The sequence below is a fragment of the Brassica napus genome, chromosome C3 (genome assembly GCF_020379485.1).
Source record: "Brassica napus cultivar Da-Ae chromosome C3, Da-Ae, whole genome shotgun sequence".
In the NCBI taxonomy this organism is placed as follows: Eukaryota; Viridiplantae; Streptophyta; class Magnoliopsida; order Brassicales; family Brassicaceae; genus Brassica; species Brassica napus.
The window spans coordinates 14,437,293-14,453,752 of NC_063446.1; the positions used below are offsets into that span (position 1 = coordinate 14,437,293).

The 16,460-nt window shown below is 32.3% G+C and overlaps 2 protein-coding genes and 1 long non-coding RNA gene across 4 annotated transcripts; 2 read left to right on the plus strand and 1 right to left on the minus strand.

The window, feature by feature from the left end:
* The first annotated feature begins 1,378 nt into the window (after nucleotides 1-1,378).
* LOC106388292 lies at nucleotides 1,379-2,021 on the plus strand. Its single transcript, XR_001277822.3, has 2 exons — nucleotides 1,379-1,612; nucleotides 1,756-2,021. It is a non-coding gene; the product is annotated as an uncharacterized LOC106388292 (long non-coding RNA).
* A 380-nt stretch (nucleotides 2,022-2,401) lies between these two features.
* Nucleotides 2,402-8,036, minus strand: LOC111203945. Its single transcript, XM_022698107.2, has 7 exons — nucleotides 6,128-8,036; nucleotides 5,909-5,995; nucleotides 5,589-5,777; nucleotides 4,685-4,858; nucleotides 4,480-4,533; nucleotides 2,992-3,138; nucleotides 2,402-2,889 (listed from the first exon to the last, which is right to left on the minus strand). The coding sequence occupies exons 1-7, from the start codon at nucleotides 6,197-6,199 to the stop codon at nucleotides 2,443-2,445; spliced, it is 1,170 nt and encodes a 389-aa protein (XP_022553828.1). The 5' UTR covers nucleotides 6,200-8,036; the 3' UTR covers nucleotides 2,402-2,442.
* A 4,907-nt stretch (nucleotides 8,037-12,943) lies between these two features.
* LOC106384001 (mitogen-activated protein kinase 20) lies at nucleotides 12,944-16,443 on the plus strand. 2 transcript variants are annotated; one of them, XM_048752643.1, is made up of 9 exons: nucleotides 12,944-13,138; nucleotides 13,916-14,324; nucleotides 14,423-14,550; nucleotides 14,644-14,703; nucleotides 14,778-14,927; nucleotides 14,999-15,154; nucleotides 15,253-15,464; nucleotides 15,545-15,646; nucleotides 15,715-16,443. In XM_048752643.1, exons 2-9 carry the CDS (start codon nucleotides 13,928-13,930, stop codon nucleotides 16,289-16,291), a joined length of 1,782 nt encoding a protein of 593 aa, XP_048608600.1. In that variant the 5' UTR covers nucleotides 12,944-13,138; nucleotides 13,916-13,927; the 3' UTR covers nucleotides 16,292-16,443. The 2 variants fall into 2 exon arrangements, with proteins under 2 accessions (XP_048608600.1, XP_048608601.1); XM_048752644.1 differs by lacking the exon at nucleotides 12,944-13,138 and adding an exon at nucleotides 13,145-13,364.
* The last annotated feature ends 17 nt before the right edge of the window (nucleotides 16,444-16,460 follow it).

The following is a 16,460-nucleotide window of genomic DNA, read 5'->3' on the forward strand; positions in this document are numbered from 1 at the left end:
TATAAATAATTTCATATCTAAATTTTCGATTTTGATAATAGAAAAATATTATTTCAAGATAACAGTGCAATATATAAAATAACAACACAATATAATAAAAATTATCTTATTATAATATATTTAGGAATTATCTTTTTATAATAAAAAAATATTTTTAAGATTTTGGATAATTCTTATTATTATTAGTTTTTATCACTTATATTATTAAAAAATCAAATTCGTTTTTTATTTTTACTAATTTATATATTTAATTCATTAAGGGTATAATCGATATTAATTTACTACCTTGAACGTATGAACTCTGTTGCTAAAAATTACTACACAAATAATAGTATATATAGATGTTAATGGATTGAAAATATTGACTGTGCATAAACATGTCAATTATGGCCGAAGCTGCGGTCCGAACTCGCGAGCTCTAAAAGTTAGCGGGCTTGGGCTTAGTTTTACAAGTCCAAAAAACATTGGGTCTTTCAGGCTAAGTCCAGTTGGGCTTTGGATATTTTGGACCTAAGCCCGTTTGGGCTAGAACCGGTCCGAAAACCCAAAATTTTATAATTTAGTTTAAATATTATTGTTATTTCAATCTAAAAGATTATTAGTATACTGACATATTATTTTAATATTTTTATCCAAACTCTGATAAAGCAAATATAAAAGTTGTTAATGATTTTATTATTTGATCATTACAAGTGTCACGTTTTAAATTTTGTAAATGTATTTTCTTCTTTCATGTACAACATGTGTTTTTTTCAATATACAAAGTAGAAACGTTTAACGATGTTTATCATAAATTTTGTTTTCTTACATGTTTAGTTTTAATTTATACTTGTTTATTTAAATCTTATTAAATTTGGTTTGTTTATAATATATTTTTCAAGCATAAGAAAAAGTAAAACATTTTTGATAAAAAAAAAAAAGTTCAAACTAATTTTGTATTTTAAAACAAAAAAAAATGAAACTATTTTTTTAATGAAAATTTACATATATTAAAACGATGGAATTGACAATGACAAGTTATTTTTTGAAAAAATCTGAAAAGCCCTATAGCTCTATAAAGACTGGGTTAGACTCGGAATTCTAGGCTCAAAATATTTTTGGACCGGATCGGGCTGGACCGAACTCAAATATTTACGGATTTGGCGGATTTGGACTGGGCCGGACGAGTCCGAATTGACACCTTAACTGTGTATACTGTTTTGCATTAATTCGCAACAAATAGTGATATAATTATATGTTGAGATTTGATTACCCAAATAAAATCGACGAAATATGGAAGATTGTATGAGTCAAATAAAATCAACCAAATATGGAAGATTTAATTATTGACAGGTAATATTAAATAGAACATTAAATAGAGACTTTTTTTTTGGTCAATTAAATTGAGACTTTCCATGATTTCCTAGGAAAAGAATCCTATAAATTTTGACCAAAAAAAAAAAAACCTATAAATAAAACTCTCCACGGAGAATTATAATGCAACATAACTTCTTCTCAATATAATACTAACAAAATCTCTATAACATGGGTATCACAAAAACCTCGATAGCAATTTTTTTTGTAGTGGTATTAACAATTTCGATTTCTAACCACAACGTTTCGGCTGTGACAGGTATGTGCTACTTTTTTTTCTTACTTTTGGCAAGTGTTACTTTCAGTATCTTTGATAATTTCAAGAGGAAAATCTCAGTTTAAGAAACTTTGTATATTTATATTTATTTTTGAAAAAAGAAACATTGTATATATATTGTGCAGTGATCGAGGCAGCAACCCGTCCCCCGTGCCTTTTTCTATGTAATGGTTTTCCACTTAACAATTTTGCATGTTGGCATGATTGTGGATCGAAGGGGTACAATGATGGACGCTGTGGTGGAAATCCGTCCAGGTGTTGTTGCCGTAATTAATCGATTATCTTTATAAAGTAATTTGGCAAATTGAGTTAAATGATGAACTTTATAATTGTTGCTTTTCAGTTTATTGAGAATGAATAAAACATAAATCATGATACTACAGTTTATATATATAATCTCGGAGATCTATGTGTTTATAGTCTAATGAGGTGAATAATATTTTGAAATACGCTATAGACGAATCAGCGTGACTACAAAAAGACAAAAGAAGAATTACTAACTGAGTCAATAATCTTATTTTACATTATATAACAAGAACAGGTTCACCTCACCAAACTTAATACACGCAGCGCATTCATTCAACTGAACATATAAATTTCTTCTTTTACACAACATAAAATCATTAACCGATCACACCGGACAACAAAATATTCGAATGGTCAGTTTGCAAAGCTACATAAGATTTTTATTATAAAATGTCCACGATAAACAAAGTCTACACAAAAGGCTTAATCGAACATATTAAAATACCTTATGTTTCTTTAAAAAAAAAAAAAAAAAAAAAAAAAAAAATATTAAAATACGAAATAAACTAAATGATAATGAAAAATATACTAAAAATAAGATAAATAAGAGAAAAACTTAAACTTAGTGGAGCAACTCCTGAATGCGTATGGCTAGATCCTGATCCTCCGTAAAAGAACGAGGTGCCCCAATCATCGGTACGAAAAACGCTGATGTTATAGTTCGTGATTTCAGCGTGCGGATGTATCACCTGGCTTGACTGGAAGGTGTTGTAGCAGTCTACAGTCTCTATGTTTCGGAAATAACTCGCTTTCCCGAAACCTTCCTCGGGAGAATGTCCCGAGCCCATCTCGGTCTTCGTGTGTCGACCAAACCTCTGAGAATTTACAATCTCACCTCCCCAGTCCACCGCAACCGCGTGATCTGCTAAGGAAGTGAAAATCTCCCGAGGCCAATATCCTATTATTGTGTTGTTAGTCCCAACACTTAACCACCAGTTTCCGCTTTTCCGGTCCTACATTTTTTTATGTACATCAATTGGAAAACAATAATATATTAGACAAACAATATGAAAAATAATTAGGTCTGATACAAAAAGTAATTAGAGACGACCAACCTTCCAAACGAGAATTGTCATCTCGTATTGGCTTCCTCCAAAGCTAGATATCGGCGTAATAGAGCCTCCCAAGACAATATTGTTACTAATCTGAATAAATCCAGGTTCTTCAAGGTTGTAGCCACCGGTTATATTGTATCCGTCACTCTAAAAAAATTATTTATGGTATTGCTATCAATTCGTTTGGATTGATAGGAGTATGATAAATTTTTGATACGCTATATTTAAAGAGGTTACTTCTGTTGAACGACTTTCATAATCATAAACGGTATAACGAATAATAACCAAGAAACTTTATTTTATCTATTTGGTAACTTAAATCAAGAGTTTACAGTTTATCAGATTTATTTGAAGAAAACAAATTACTACAAGTAAGCTTTTCGAATAAACTAATCGTTTGTCTACTTCAGAAAAAGGAATAGTTTGTATTTACTTTATTGTCGTTTAATTAATATGATTTTCCAATGGTATAGTTTGTATTCTTATACATGATAAAAAAAGTCTGGCATTTTTTAGTATGTATATATATAAGTACTAATAATACTGTATTTAGTTCTTACAAACATTTCATCCGCTAAGTTAATCTAGTCACCTTCAGATATATCACATAATAGTGTTTTCTTTAAGAGATTAATATGGATAATATTTATAATATATACAGTATACTAAAACATTATGGATCCATGTTCGTTGCACGGGTTTTTGGTAATGAGCTATTCTAATTCATTCTAGATTTTTGTCTAATCCCTTGATTAAAATTATAGATACGTTAAAAAGTAGTACTCTTCAGAACGTATTTTTGAAAAGCATAATTTTTATTATTATAAAGTTATGTCCAATACATGTTTTCTGTTTGAGCAGATATGAAAAATATGGAGGCCCAATTCATGTCCAACCCAAACTGAAGAGAACAAAAAGTATATATATATATATTTAAAAATGTTTATAATTACTAGATTAAAAGTATATTTCATTTTTTAACTGTAACATACTTTAGATTTTTTGACGCATAATTTTAAAGTATTTTTTTTTAATATCTGGTAAATATATGATTCCTCTTTGTTTAAGTATATAATTGTAAAAAGTAACTTATGAACAACAAAAAAAACAAACTGTCGAACAAAATCAGATCTAAGCGAGTTCTGAAATTCCTTCTGAAACTATATTGTAATAGTGGTCGAGTCATACAAAGTATTATTAATATTATTATTTTTTTTCAACAAAAATTATTATTTTTTGGTAAAAGGTTGTCTTACCGAATATATTTAAAAGACTAGATTTCCAGAAGGAACAAATTGACTGGATTTAACACAGATTCGGCTAGTCTTTTAATTATTACGTTAACTTAAACTATTACGTGTAGTATTACCACTATGGGTTAATTAACTTGATATTAAGAATTCCTATGATAAATTTATAGTTATAATAATATGTAAAAGACAAAAAAAAATGTAAAAGACAAAGTTGATAAAAAAAAAACAGACGTACCGTCCAGTAGATGAAAAATCTTGTTTTGCTGTCGTTGTATAGCCCCGGACATACCTAAATGGTTGAATAGTTAAAAACAAAATTATTGAAGTAACACATATATATATATATATATATAAACTAAGTGATCAGAGTAAAGTAAATCTTAAGTCAATTACATAAATTAAAGCTCTTTTCAAAAAAAAAATTACATAAATTAATATACCTGCCACCCAACTTCTATGGTATTTAGATCATGTGTGTCATAATCCCCGGAGGAAAGCCATATTTGGGATATGCTCAATTCAGCTGCACTATCTTCGACCAATGGGTTCCATAAGTTAATGGTTGCTCTGGTACCGTATAGCTTCGGCGGGGCATGCACAGATGCTTCCGCATACTATCATCAAATAAATATATACCTTAATACCGTTAATCTCTAACATATACTACTAATAATATAATCCATTTAATAGGCAAAATGCTATTTGTAGATTAAACATTAGTTCTCTAATCAGTCTATACAAAAAAAAAAGACACAGAGCCGGCCCAACAATAATATGAAATATTAGATGAACAAATTGAGCCTTTTATCATATATATATGCTTTATAAGAAAGAAAGATGAACATTGAGACTTTTTACCATGATTTTTATTATAACTTTTATAATTTCGTATATAAAATTAAAAATAAAATTTGTGTTCTTTTTATGAAATTTTGGCTTAATCTGAGCTTATTTTGTAAAAACTTGGCCTTAGCTGTCAACTTTTACCACACAAGAAAAAACACTTTGGCCTTAAGCCAAACTTTAAGAATATAGTAGGACAACTCTTACGTGTATTTCTATAAACATTTGGGTCTTTTTTACATGTAAGTTTTTACAAAATGGGAAATGGGCCATGGTATTTATTCATGTGCCTGATTCAAAGAATATCGATCATTTCCAAAAAACTTTTAAATCTATTAAAAATGTGAAATTCATAATCTTTATTCCGTTGTAAATAGTAAAATTTAAGACAAACCCATAAAACCGTAGTCTTACTATGCTTACAAGTTACAAAATTACAAGGGAATAGTGTCATCTAAATATTTATTGCAAATATGTAAGATATAATGTAGATTTAAATACCTCGTGTTGGGGAGTAAACGTAGAATTGGTGCTAGTTTTTGGGGTTCTCTGATGATTCGAAATAGCCTCTTTTTGTCGTATCGGCACTGTTCCGATCTCACACTTTGCGGTGCTAATTTGCGCTTCAGAAGTTGACCAGATGCTTTTCTTTTGCACCTTCTTCATAATAGGATAATCTGATGGTGTTTCCTGTATTTTGTTTACAATAAAAAAATATTAGATTTCTTCAAAAAAAATATTGGATCAACATATGAATTTAAAGATAATCGCTATCGAATCAAAACACAAATGAACAACTATGTTTTTTTTTGAAAAAATACCTGGATTTTGTGGTTTCGCAACAGATAGTTTTTAAAGGCTAGTTGCTTATTCCGGTCGACGCATTCTACGGTGTCTCCATCGGAAGCCTTAAAAGAAAATAACATATTAGTATAATCTAAAGATATAGAGATATTGTTAGCAAAAAAAAAAAAAAAATCTAAAGATGTATATATCACCCAAATATATGTGTAACTTTTAAACCCTAAAGTAAACATTACCAGGATATAATTATGTGACTGGGCAGTTGTGGCTATGAGTAAAAGAAGAGCTAGATGAATGACCCGTATCATGGCCCTGTTCGGCGGAAGATCGCCGCAACAAGAAATAGGACGTTACGATGAAGGTGATGAGATCAAAAAGTGTCGCTGTTACGGTTAGTGGAGTCGCCGAAATGAGTCGCAACTGAGTCGTAACTGTCGCTGAATTAATAAGCGATCAATTATCATCTGAAAGCTGCCTCTGCGTTTCTTATTAGCACCAGCATCATGCAGACTCCACAGTCTTGTGTATAAAGAGAGTTTAGAGAGAGAGAGAGAGGTTCGTTTATTGTTGTTTCCTTAACAAAGGTAAATTATATATGAAGAACACGAAGTGATGAAGATATTTAAAGAGGAGGATGATGCGTATAAGAAGAAGTACACCCACTATCTCTTACTCTCTTTGTCTCGCTACCCTTCATTCATTTCCAGTTTCGAACGTTGTATCTCTGCTTGTTTTAGGTGCTTTTAGGGCAAATTATTAGTGCGTATATATGTTTTAGTAGACTCAATTATTAATGTTTTCATAGATAACAAAGTAATTTTTGTTTATGAAAGAAACTAAAATAAGCTAAATATACTGTGGAAAGCAACGTTTAAACTTCTTACTTTTAATTATAATTAAGTCCTTGTTATTATTATTATTTTCTTGTTTTCCAGTTTCACCATTCTATATATGTTTGTTTTTTGTGTGTTTTAGTAGATTCAATTATTAGTGTTTTCATAGGATAACAAGTTAACAACGTACGTAATGGTTGCTTACAAAAGAAACGATAACAAACTTACATTTTTAATTATAATTCTTTGCAATTTTTTTTTTTTTTGTTTTAGTTAGACCAAAGTAGAAACCGATGCGAAGAAGATATATAACAGTACGTGTCACTTTAACGACAAAACAAGAATCGTTTCCCAAAACTTGTGAGAATTCTTTATCTTTCTTTTACCAAAAAAAAAATTCTTTATCTTTCGTGTCTTCTTTCGACTTCCTATATATATACACGGTCTAAATTCATTGTCACATAAATAAGGTTATAGCATCAGTAATTCAAAACAAGACATTTAAATGGAACCATGAAAAAGAAGTTCAAAACTCAATTATGTTAATTTCAAAATCTAATTAGAAGAAAAGGAAGAAAAAACCATTAAGCGTGGATTATTATAGGATTGGGCTACACATCTATAATTTTGTTTAATTTAATTAATTAATGAATTAATCAAAAATCACACTTGGTTTATCAATTATGGGAAAAGGGTGGCCCAGAAAGTTGAGAGAAGGAAAAAGGTGATCCAGGAAAAATTATGGTACTGAATTTTGAAAATGTGGCGACAAAGAAAGCTGAAAGAAAGGTAGTCAAACCAAAAAAATGAAAGAGACAAAGTAATATTCTCTATTAAAAACACCTGATGTATGTACAAATTTCAAAGAAGCAAAGCAATAGTATATCAGTCTGCACAAATATACGTATAACAAGTGAAGAAGTTAAAAATATGATTTTGTAAAAAAAAAAAAAAACATTACTAGTCATAAAATTTAGATTATGGCTAGTCTGGGAGTGGCATGACTAGTCATTTAGAAGAGAGAACAAAATCTAAACGCAGGGAGTTTGGTGTCTGAATGTGTCCTACAATTCTACTTCTATGCTGAAATTTGATGCCACGTCACTTCTGGCATGTGTGTACTTGGAAGATAGTTATTGACAAAATGTGAAAACCAGCTAATAATTAGCCTGTCTGCGTCCTCTGTGGTAAATTCAAAAGTCAGACCAGATCGTATTAGTACAATATTTTATTATAAAAGAGGATGATGCTTTTGATTAGCTAATAATTAATCCACGTGACGACTGAGCGAATCTATAATCTAGATTAAGGCGACTAAACAAAAAGATATACTCAATGTACTACGTAAGCGCAAATCACATTGATGATTGATGAATCAGTTGCAAAAGGTTAGAGAACTGCAATGTTGCCACGTTTATATTATTTACGTAGATGTTTCTCCGAGTGTTGTGTTTACCCATACCAAAAAGTATTAAAACATATTACATGATATATAGTTTCATAGTTCTTTTCTTTGACCCAAAAAAAAAGAAGTTTCACAATTAATTGTGTTTAAAATAATATTACTTAAAGAAAATTAATTTTTTTTTTTGGTATCCGGAGCTTCGAGAAGATCCAATTAGCGTCAATGACTGTCCACTAGAACTTAGCCGGGGAACCTGCCAAAGCATCCTGGAGGGCTGGTGATCACCCTATATAAATCTCATCAGTGGCCACACATTAGCATGCTTCTCCGTATTGGGTTCGAAGATCCCTCAAGATAATCACCTCCCAGCGGCGTTCGAACCCATAACTTTCCAGGTTGAGTTTAACCGCTGTACCACTAACACGTAGTTAAATTATTAACATAATAAATTCAACATGACAAATAGTATGTAAAAGATGCATTGACATTGTATAAAACGTTATCAAATTGAAATAGAAAGTGCTTAATGCCGGTTGTTGATCGTTTCAGTTTGTTTTTTTCCACGTTTTGGGTTATTCACCAGGACTAGTTGGTGGGTCTTTTTAATGAATGTTGAGATATGCGTAATAATGAGAAAAATATCTAAGCCTATTTTTACTATATGTGATAAAAATGATTTATCTTTATACTTTTTTTTTATAAATGTGGATTGATCAAGTAATCCCCACTCCTTTCGAGTATATATTTCTAACACATGCAGAAAGATAAAAATGTTATATTTACTGTCAAGCAAGAAGATGTCAATGCTATTGGACAACTGATAGTTTGGAACCAAGTGCACCGTATACTCGGAGACGGAAATTTAAAAGGCCATCAAATTATTTATTGTGCTATTTGGACTTGATATGAGTCATCTTCCACAAATGGGATTAATCTGAGAGAGGACAATAAAACCATAATGAATAGAGGAAAATCATCAATTTACAGTTCACAGTAGATCCATGTTCATGATTTCCTGAAATGGCAACCCATTGGATTCCATATTCAACGGCTGTAAACGTCAGATGTTTGTACGTACATCTGACTCAAAACAATATCTATTGGAGATTGGTTACTATGATTTTTATGGGTTGCCTAAAATGGAGGTAGTTGGAGACAGAGGGAGGTCCTAGGTTTTTACCAACTATATAAGAAAAAAAAAATTGGCCAGTTTTTTCTTTTTAAAAATTCTGATATTGGTAATGGAGAATCGAACCGTGGTTGGACTTTGAAAGTCGTTTATCCAAAGATAAACCACTAAACCACTAGACAAAGACAAGTTTTATTCTTGTGCTGTCGAAATATAATTTTTATAGAAAGAAACTGAAAGCATGGACTTCCGGTCAAAGGGCCGGCTCTGGTTGGAGACAATTGGGCATGGACCGCTTTAGCAATGAGGCTGGAGAAAACCATTAAAATGCATACATAGTTCGAGTAAGTGAATGAAATACACAATTAAATAAACTTGGTGGTTTATAAAATAGCTGGTTCACAAGTTTATGTTAGCCAAACACTCTGTTGACATATCTATTGTTATCAACTAAATTTTCATGTTGTAGTGATTTTTTTTTTAACTCGGGATAATTATGCTATTACAACTATTAGAAATATTACAGATGATTCTACCGCCGACAATTCTACCTGCCGTATGAGGATTCACATCTGACTGCATCATCTGAGCCGCCCTATGAGATTCGCTTGACGGTACTATTTGCGTCATGCTGCAGATCTCTTGTAAGCTTTTTTCTTTTAATTCGCATAATTCCGTCTTTTCCGAGAATTGAAACCCAGATCTTTTGATGTAGAAGCATTAATGAACCCTTGGTCAAACCACTAGACCAAGGGGGCTTCCCTATGTTGTAGTGATTAGATAATGTTATATAATAGGAAATCAATAATTATTTTAACGTAACATTATTATTATTATTATTATTTTAAATAACATTATTTTCTATAAATCGCTTTAATATGAATTCAGAATATATAAGCTCACACACGATTTAGAAGTTGAAAGATAACTATAGATAGAATCATATAAAACAGAACAAAGCGTTAGTAATGAATTTTATAGTAGCAAACGATTGCCAAGAACAATAATAAGCTTTTGAAAAAAGGTTTTTTTGCTAAAAAAAATGTTCTTTTGCTAAAAAAAAGGTTTTTTTGCTCAAAAAAAAAGACAAGGTTTAAAACCAAAGTTTAGTAATTTTTAACAGGATTAATTTTCTGAACCATCAAATTTTGAATAGAAATTAAGGATATGTCATTGATTTTGAAGTTATTAACAAACTAACATTTGATTTGATGACAAAAAGAAAAAAAAAGCTAACATTTGAGCATCATTTGAATCGGTTATACCCTTTTTATTTGCAAGGAACCGGTAAAAGATAGAGAGTAGATGACGTCAAAGATGGAAGATATGGACAAGACTGAATCAGCATTATCCACTATCAAATTATACACAGCCAGCCACGTAACACATTAATTTACCTTATACATATTTATGGGGTGCAATAAAATGAGCGGATAAAAATATAAGATTTTGTTCGTTAAAATAATATAGGACTCAAAAAATACACAGTAACCGCATATGTTTTCACAGTGCTCGGAAAATACATAGAACACTTTTGCAATAAATGGTGTATTCAGTTTACTTCGCACAGTTAAACCAGATTGTTCTATATATCATCGAAATAATACAGCACGCAACTTTATTTCCACCCACCAAAATAATAAACCCTATTCCAATTCCACCCACCCTTAAATACTAAATCATAAACTCAAATATAAAACCTTAATCCAAATATAAATCTTAAACTCAAACAGAATGAACCAAATAAATAGTATATTTTATATTAGTAAAATTACGAAATATCTATGATTGCATAAAATAATTTAATGCCAAACTCAAACCATAATACTAAACATTCAACTCTAATCACTAAACCCTAAATCTAAATATAAAATCTTAATCCAAATATAAACCATAAATCCAAATAAAATAAAACCAAATAAATAGTATAGTATATATTGGTGAAATTATGAAATGTACAATACTTATATGGAAGAAGTTAATGTTAATCCCAACTTCAACTCTCACCTTTTTAATACTAAATGATAAACTCTAATCATTAAATCATAAATTCAAATATAAATCCTAAACCCAAATATCAAAATCTTTAAAAAATATATATTATGTAATATTATATTTATATAATATTAAACTATACAATATATACCATTCATTGTAATAATTTACATTTAAGATCTTTCCCAACACGTGCAATTATAATAGAACAACGAGCCATACACAAAATTCCAACCTTATATATATGAAAATACACTATTCCATTTACAAGAATACAGAAGTATATTGTATTACATGTATTCTTAAGTCTATTATATGCTATGCTACATGGAATCGGAAGCGGGGACGCGGAAACGGGAACACAAAGAAGCGTAGAGGCGAAAATTTTAAAATATTTAAGAAGCGGATACGTGTTGGAAGCGTTTATATATATATATTGAAGCACTAAATAAATAAAAATTTAAATAATAAAAATCCAACACATAATTTAAATACTGAAATTGTTAGTTTTCTATAGTAATATCTTAATCTACCAAACATAATACAAATATACTATATATAATATCTTAAGCAAAGTAGGTCAAGGTGTGGATAACGAAGAATCACAGTATATTTTACAGTAATTATAGAAAATATACACTGTACTCAAGCAAAGAAGGTCAACGTGTTAGATAATGAAATATAATTTTTTAGGACGCTATAGCGTGCAATTTTATTTTTTAATATTACGTTTAACACCTCTTTTTATAAGATTAGCTACAATTAAAAAAAATGGATAAGGAGGAGATGAAAGAATGGCAATAAAGATCAAATTACAGGTCATATACTAATAATGATTTTGATTACATACTAATATAACACTTGATCAAGGGCCCACTGGTTCAAACGCAGCGGTTGCGGTTGCAGGAGTTTGCGGATGCGGATGGTTGCGGTTTCTAGCGGTTTTAAGAAATTTGTATGATTGGTTATGCGGTTAGAAATTGATGCGTTTGCGGAATACTTATGACTGATTAACTACTAAATACACCAGCGGTTAAATAATAAATTAACAATATTTACATTTTATATAATTATAAAAATATCAAAAATCATAATATTATAATATATATGAAAATCATATTTAGAAAGTTATAGTTTTAAATGTTTAAAAATTATAGAAAATATTTTTATTTTGAAATTTTATAATATTAATTAAAATATAATAGACATATTTTATTATTTTTATAATTCCAATTTAATTTTTTTATTGAATATTTTTATTTTTGTATTTATATCGTTTTTGAGAAAAAGAAAAAAAAATTATTCTCCCGCAACCGTCCGCAAAAGCAAACGCTAACTGGAACCAGCTTTTGATTTTAAAAAGTTTGCAGCGATTTATAGGAGTTTGTATGATTGTTTTGAAACGCTGTTAAGCGCTAGACACGACAGCTGGGCCAGCACCTGAAGTGGATTAAGATGGAACAAGTTTTTCTGAAGGCATGACCTATCACCTTCGCGTGAGACGGGGCTTCCTTAGAGTGGACAGAGACTGATCAGGGACAAAGAGTAAATTTGAAAAGAATGTATTGTCGATTGGCCAACAGTATCAGTTCAATCTGGCATTTCATCCGTAAAAATTTTGGTAGCGGAAAAAACAGTCATGTCCTAAATAGAAGTTGACTTATTTTATTTCCCTTCTTTACTTTCTTTACTAAACAGCAAAGTTTACCAGCACCATAAAGAAGAGATCCATCTAGATTCCATTCTCTCTCTCCTCTCAATTGTCACTCTTTCTTTCTCCTCACAATCCCTTGTGTGTCGGTGATCAGATCTCCTGACGAAAACGTGCGCTTAAAGCAATGCTGTTGTCACTCTGCTTTCACCAATTGGTCGAGAGAGAGAGAAGGTGAGATATTATTGTGAAAAAATCTTCTGTTTATTCGATCCAATTATATATCAAAACAATGGCTTACGGTGAGATATTATTGATATGTGATTGTTGCGGTTAATCCTTTGTTTACCGTTTTGGGCAATTCTGATATTCTGTTTGTGAGTTTATATTTTTGTTGTGATGAACGTTACAAGTGTGTCTAACTACTACAACGCATGACGATGTTGTAACTCATTGCAAGGTAGCGAGTTTTATTTTGTTTGTTCAGGTTTTTTCACATTTGCCTAGATGCTTCTTTAGCCGTCCCTTTTAGCATCAGCTTTTTATCTGCTCTGATTAATCTCAACCTTCTGCATCATATTTTATTCTTGTGTGTAACTTTGCGTGAGTTTTGAGCTCCAAAGCATCAATTTCTTTATTAGCAATGGCAGTTCTGACTTTATGTCTGATTATTTCCCTTCTGTCAGTTGTCTGAATCTTTTAACACGTGTCTGAAATTTTATGTGTTGGTCCATTGTGCTTTGTAGCTCATATGGCATTGTTTGGTGGATCAATTCAATTCAACTATGAGGTTTTGCTTTCCTTAGGTTAATGTTGGGAACTTTTAAGGTGGTTTATAATGTGTTTCTCTTGACAAGGATTAAAGAGTAGGTTGATTGAGAAAAAAAATGAAGTTTGTAATAACCTCGTTGAGCAATAGCTTTCACACATACTAGTAGTAGTTCAGAAGGTTCGTGAAGTATTATTGTAGCAATCTATGTGTCCTGATTTTCTAAAACCTATCTTTAACAGAATAATCTGGAGATGGAGTTCTTCTCTGACTACGGCGACGCCACCAGATTCAAAATCCAAGAAAGAATCGGAAAAGGCAGCTACGGAGTTGTTTGCTCGGCCGTTGACACTCTAACAGGTGAGAAAGTTGCCATAAAGAAAATACACGATATCTTCGAGCATATATCCGATGCTGCGAGGATTCTCCGCGAGATAAAGCTGCTCAGACTCCTAAGGCATCCGGATATAGTTGAGATCAAGCACATCATGCTTCCTCCTTCGAGAAGAGAGTTCAAAGATATATACGTTGTGTTTGAGCTCATGGAGTCTGATCTTCATCAAGTCATTAAAGCCAATGATGATTTGACAAGAGAGCATTACCAGTTTTTCCTTTATCAGTTATTGCGTGCACTCAAGTACATTCACACAGGTAATCCATTTCTCTTGTTCTGTGACTTTAGTCTTCTCATCTTTGAATCTCTCTCTGTGTCTGTGTAAAACTCATGGACCTCCTCGGTTGTTATGCAGCTAATGTTTACCATCGAGATCTGAAGCCAAAGAACATATTGGCAAATGCAAACTGTAAACTTAAGATTTGTGATTTTGGGTTGGCAAGAGTTGCATTCAATGATACTCCCACAACAATCATCTGGACAGTGAGTTGCAAAATTTAGCACTTTAAGAGTCCTTTTTATTCTCTTAACAGGATCTGATACTCTCTTCAATCTTATTTTCTATGATATTTACAGGACTATGTTGCTACAAGATGGTATAGAGCTCCAGAGCTTTGTGGATCTTTCTACTCAAAGGTGTTTTATTGATTCTCTATAAAGCATCTTTTGATTACTGGGAGCTAACTTTCGGTAGATGTAGCTTTTTGTAGTATACACCAGCAATTGACATATGGAGTATAGGCTGCATTTTTGCGGAAGTGTTGATGGGAAAACCACTTTTCCCTGGAAAGAATGTGGTTCACCAACTGGATCTAATGACTGATCTGCTAGGAACACCTTCCCTGGACACCATCTCCCGGGTACTGATCTTCTTCTTCTTTAACTGAGTGTATTGAGTTTATGCAAAAATCTTAAAAGCAATATGATACAGGTAAGGAATGAGAAGGCAAGGAGGTACTTAACAAGCATGAGGAAAAAGCCACCCATTCCTTTTACTCAGAAATTTCCAAACGCAGATCCTTTGTCTCTGAAGTTGCTTGAGAGGCTTCTTGCTTTTGATCCCAAAGACCGTCCAACTGCTCAAGAGGTTGCTTTTAACATCTACTACAAGTTTCAGCTTTCTAGTTCTTTTGAGATGACACACTAAACTGCTTTTTTCTTCTTCTAATACTTGCATATCATTAGGCACTTGCTGATCCATATTTCAAGGGATTGGCGAAAGTGGAGAGGGAGCCTTCATGTCAACCCATCACTAAGATGGAATTTGAGTTCGAGAGAAGAAAAGTGACTAAAGAGGATATCAGAGAGCTAATATCCAGGGAGATACTTGAGTACCATCCTCAGCTGCTAAAAGATCACATGAACGGCGCTGATAAAACTAACTTTCTCTATCCAAGGTCTTAATATCTGTGATTGCATATCTGAACCAGCATTGTCTTACATCCAGTCTCTGACATTGGTTTATACTGTTATGCAGTGCTGTTGATCAGTTCAGGAGACAGTTTGCGCATCTTGAAGAAAACAGCGGGAAAACTGGCCCTGTGGCACCTCTAGAAAGGAAACATGCCTCTCTTCCCAGGTAAGACCTACCATGTTGGTAACTGGAACGCATAATATCGTTCTGACTCTGTGTTTGTATGCTTTCAGATCTACAGTTATACACTCAACCGCAGTTGCAAGAGGTGGGCAACCAAAACTTATGAATAACACAAACACATTGAACCCTGAAACTACTCAAAACATTCCTCTTAATCAATACACAACATCACAAGCACCTCAAAGAAACCTCTCAGGTACCAAACCAATCACATTCATGGGCCCGGTGGCGCCTTATGACAATGGCAGAACCAGCAGAGAAGCATATGACCCGAGATCATTAATCCGCAGCACTGCTCTTCCCTTTCCACAACAGTCTGCTGCAGCAACCGTGGGAAAGCAACAAGAGAGGAGAACAACAACCATGGAGTCTGAGAAGCAGGCAAGACAGATATCTCAGTACAATAGATACTCTCCAGACGTCGCCATCAACATAGATAACAACCCGTTTATCTTGTCTCGAACCGGATTGCACAAGGCTGAAAACAGGAGTGACCGGATCATAATCGATACAAATCTTTTACAGGCGACCGCTGGAATAGGAGTTGCAGCGGCTGCAGCTGCTCCTGGTGGTTCTGCTCACCGGAAAGTTGGAGCTGTTCGGTACGGCATGTCAAACATGTACTAAAGCGGGCCTTGTTCACACAGAACATAGTATGTTCCAACTTCTGCCATTAAAGAAGGAAATTTGCCTTCCACACAGCAAAATTGTTTTGATTTTTTTATTATAAATGTTGATCCATTCAATTTCTGACAGATAAATAAATGGATGTTAAATAATCGTGGCATATAGAAAC

Coding starts and splice junctions, on each gene's coding strand:
- LOC106384001 (XM_048752643.1), top strand. CDS start 13,928: ATGGAGTTCTTCTCTGACTACGGCGACGCCACCAGATTCAAAATCCAA. Junction 14,325..14,422: donor ACTCAAGTACATTCACACAG/GTAATCCATTTC, acceptor GTTGTTATGCAG/CTAATGTTTACCATCGAGAT. Junction 15,465..15,544: donor ACTAACTTTCTCTATCCAAG/GTCTTAATATCT, acceptor ACTGTTATGCAG/TGCTGTTGATCAGTTCAGGA.
- LOC111203945 (XM_022698107.2), bottom strand. CDS start 6,199: ATGATACGGGTCATTCATCTAGCTCTTCTTTTACTCATAGCCACAACT. Junction 5,996..6,127: donor AGTCACATAATTATATCCTG/GTAATGTTTACT, acceptor TTTTCTTTTAAG/GCTTCCGATGGAGACACCGT. Junction 4,534..4,684: donor CCATAGAAGTTGGGTGGCAG/GTATATTAATTT, acceptor TCAACCATTTAG/GTATGTCCGGGGCTATACAA.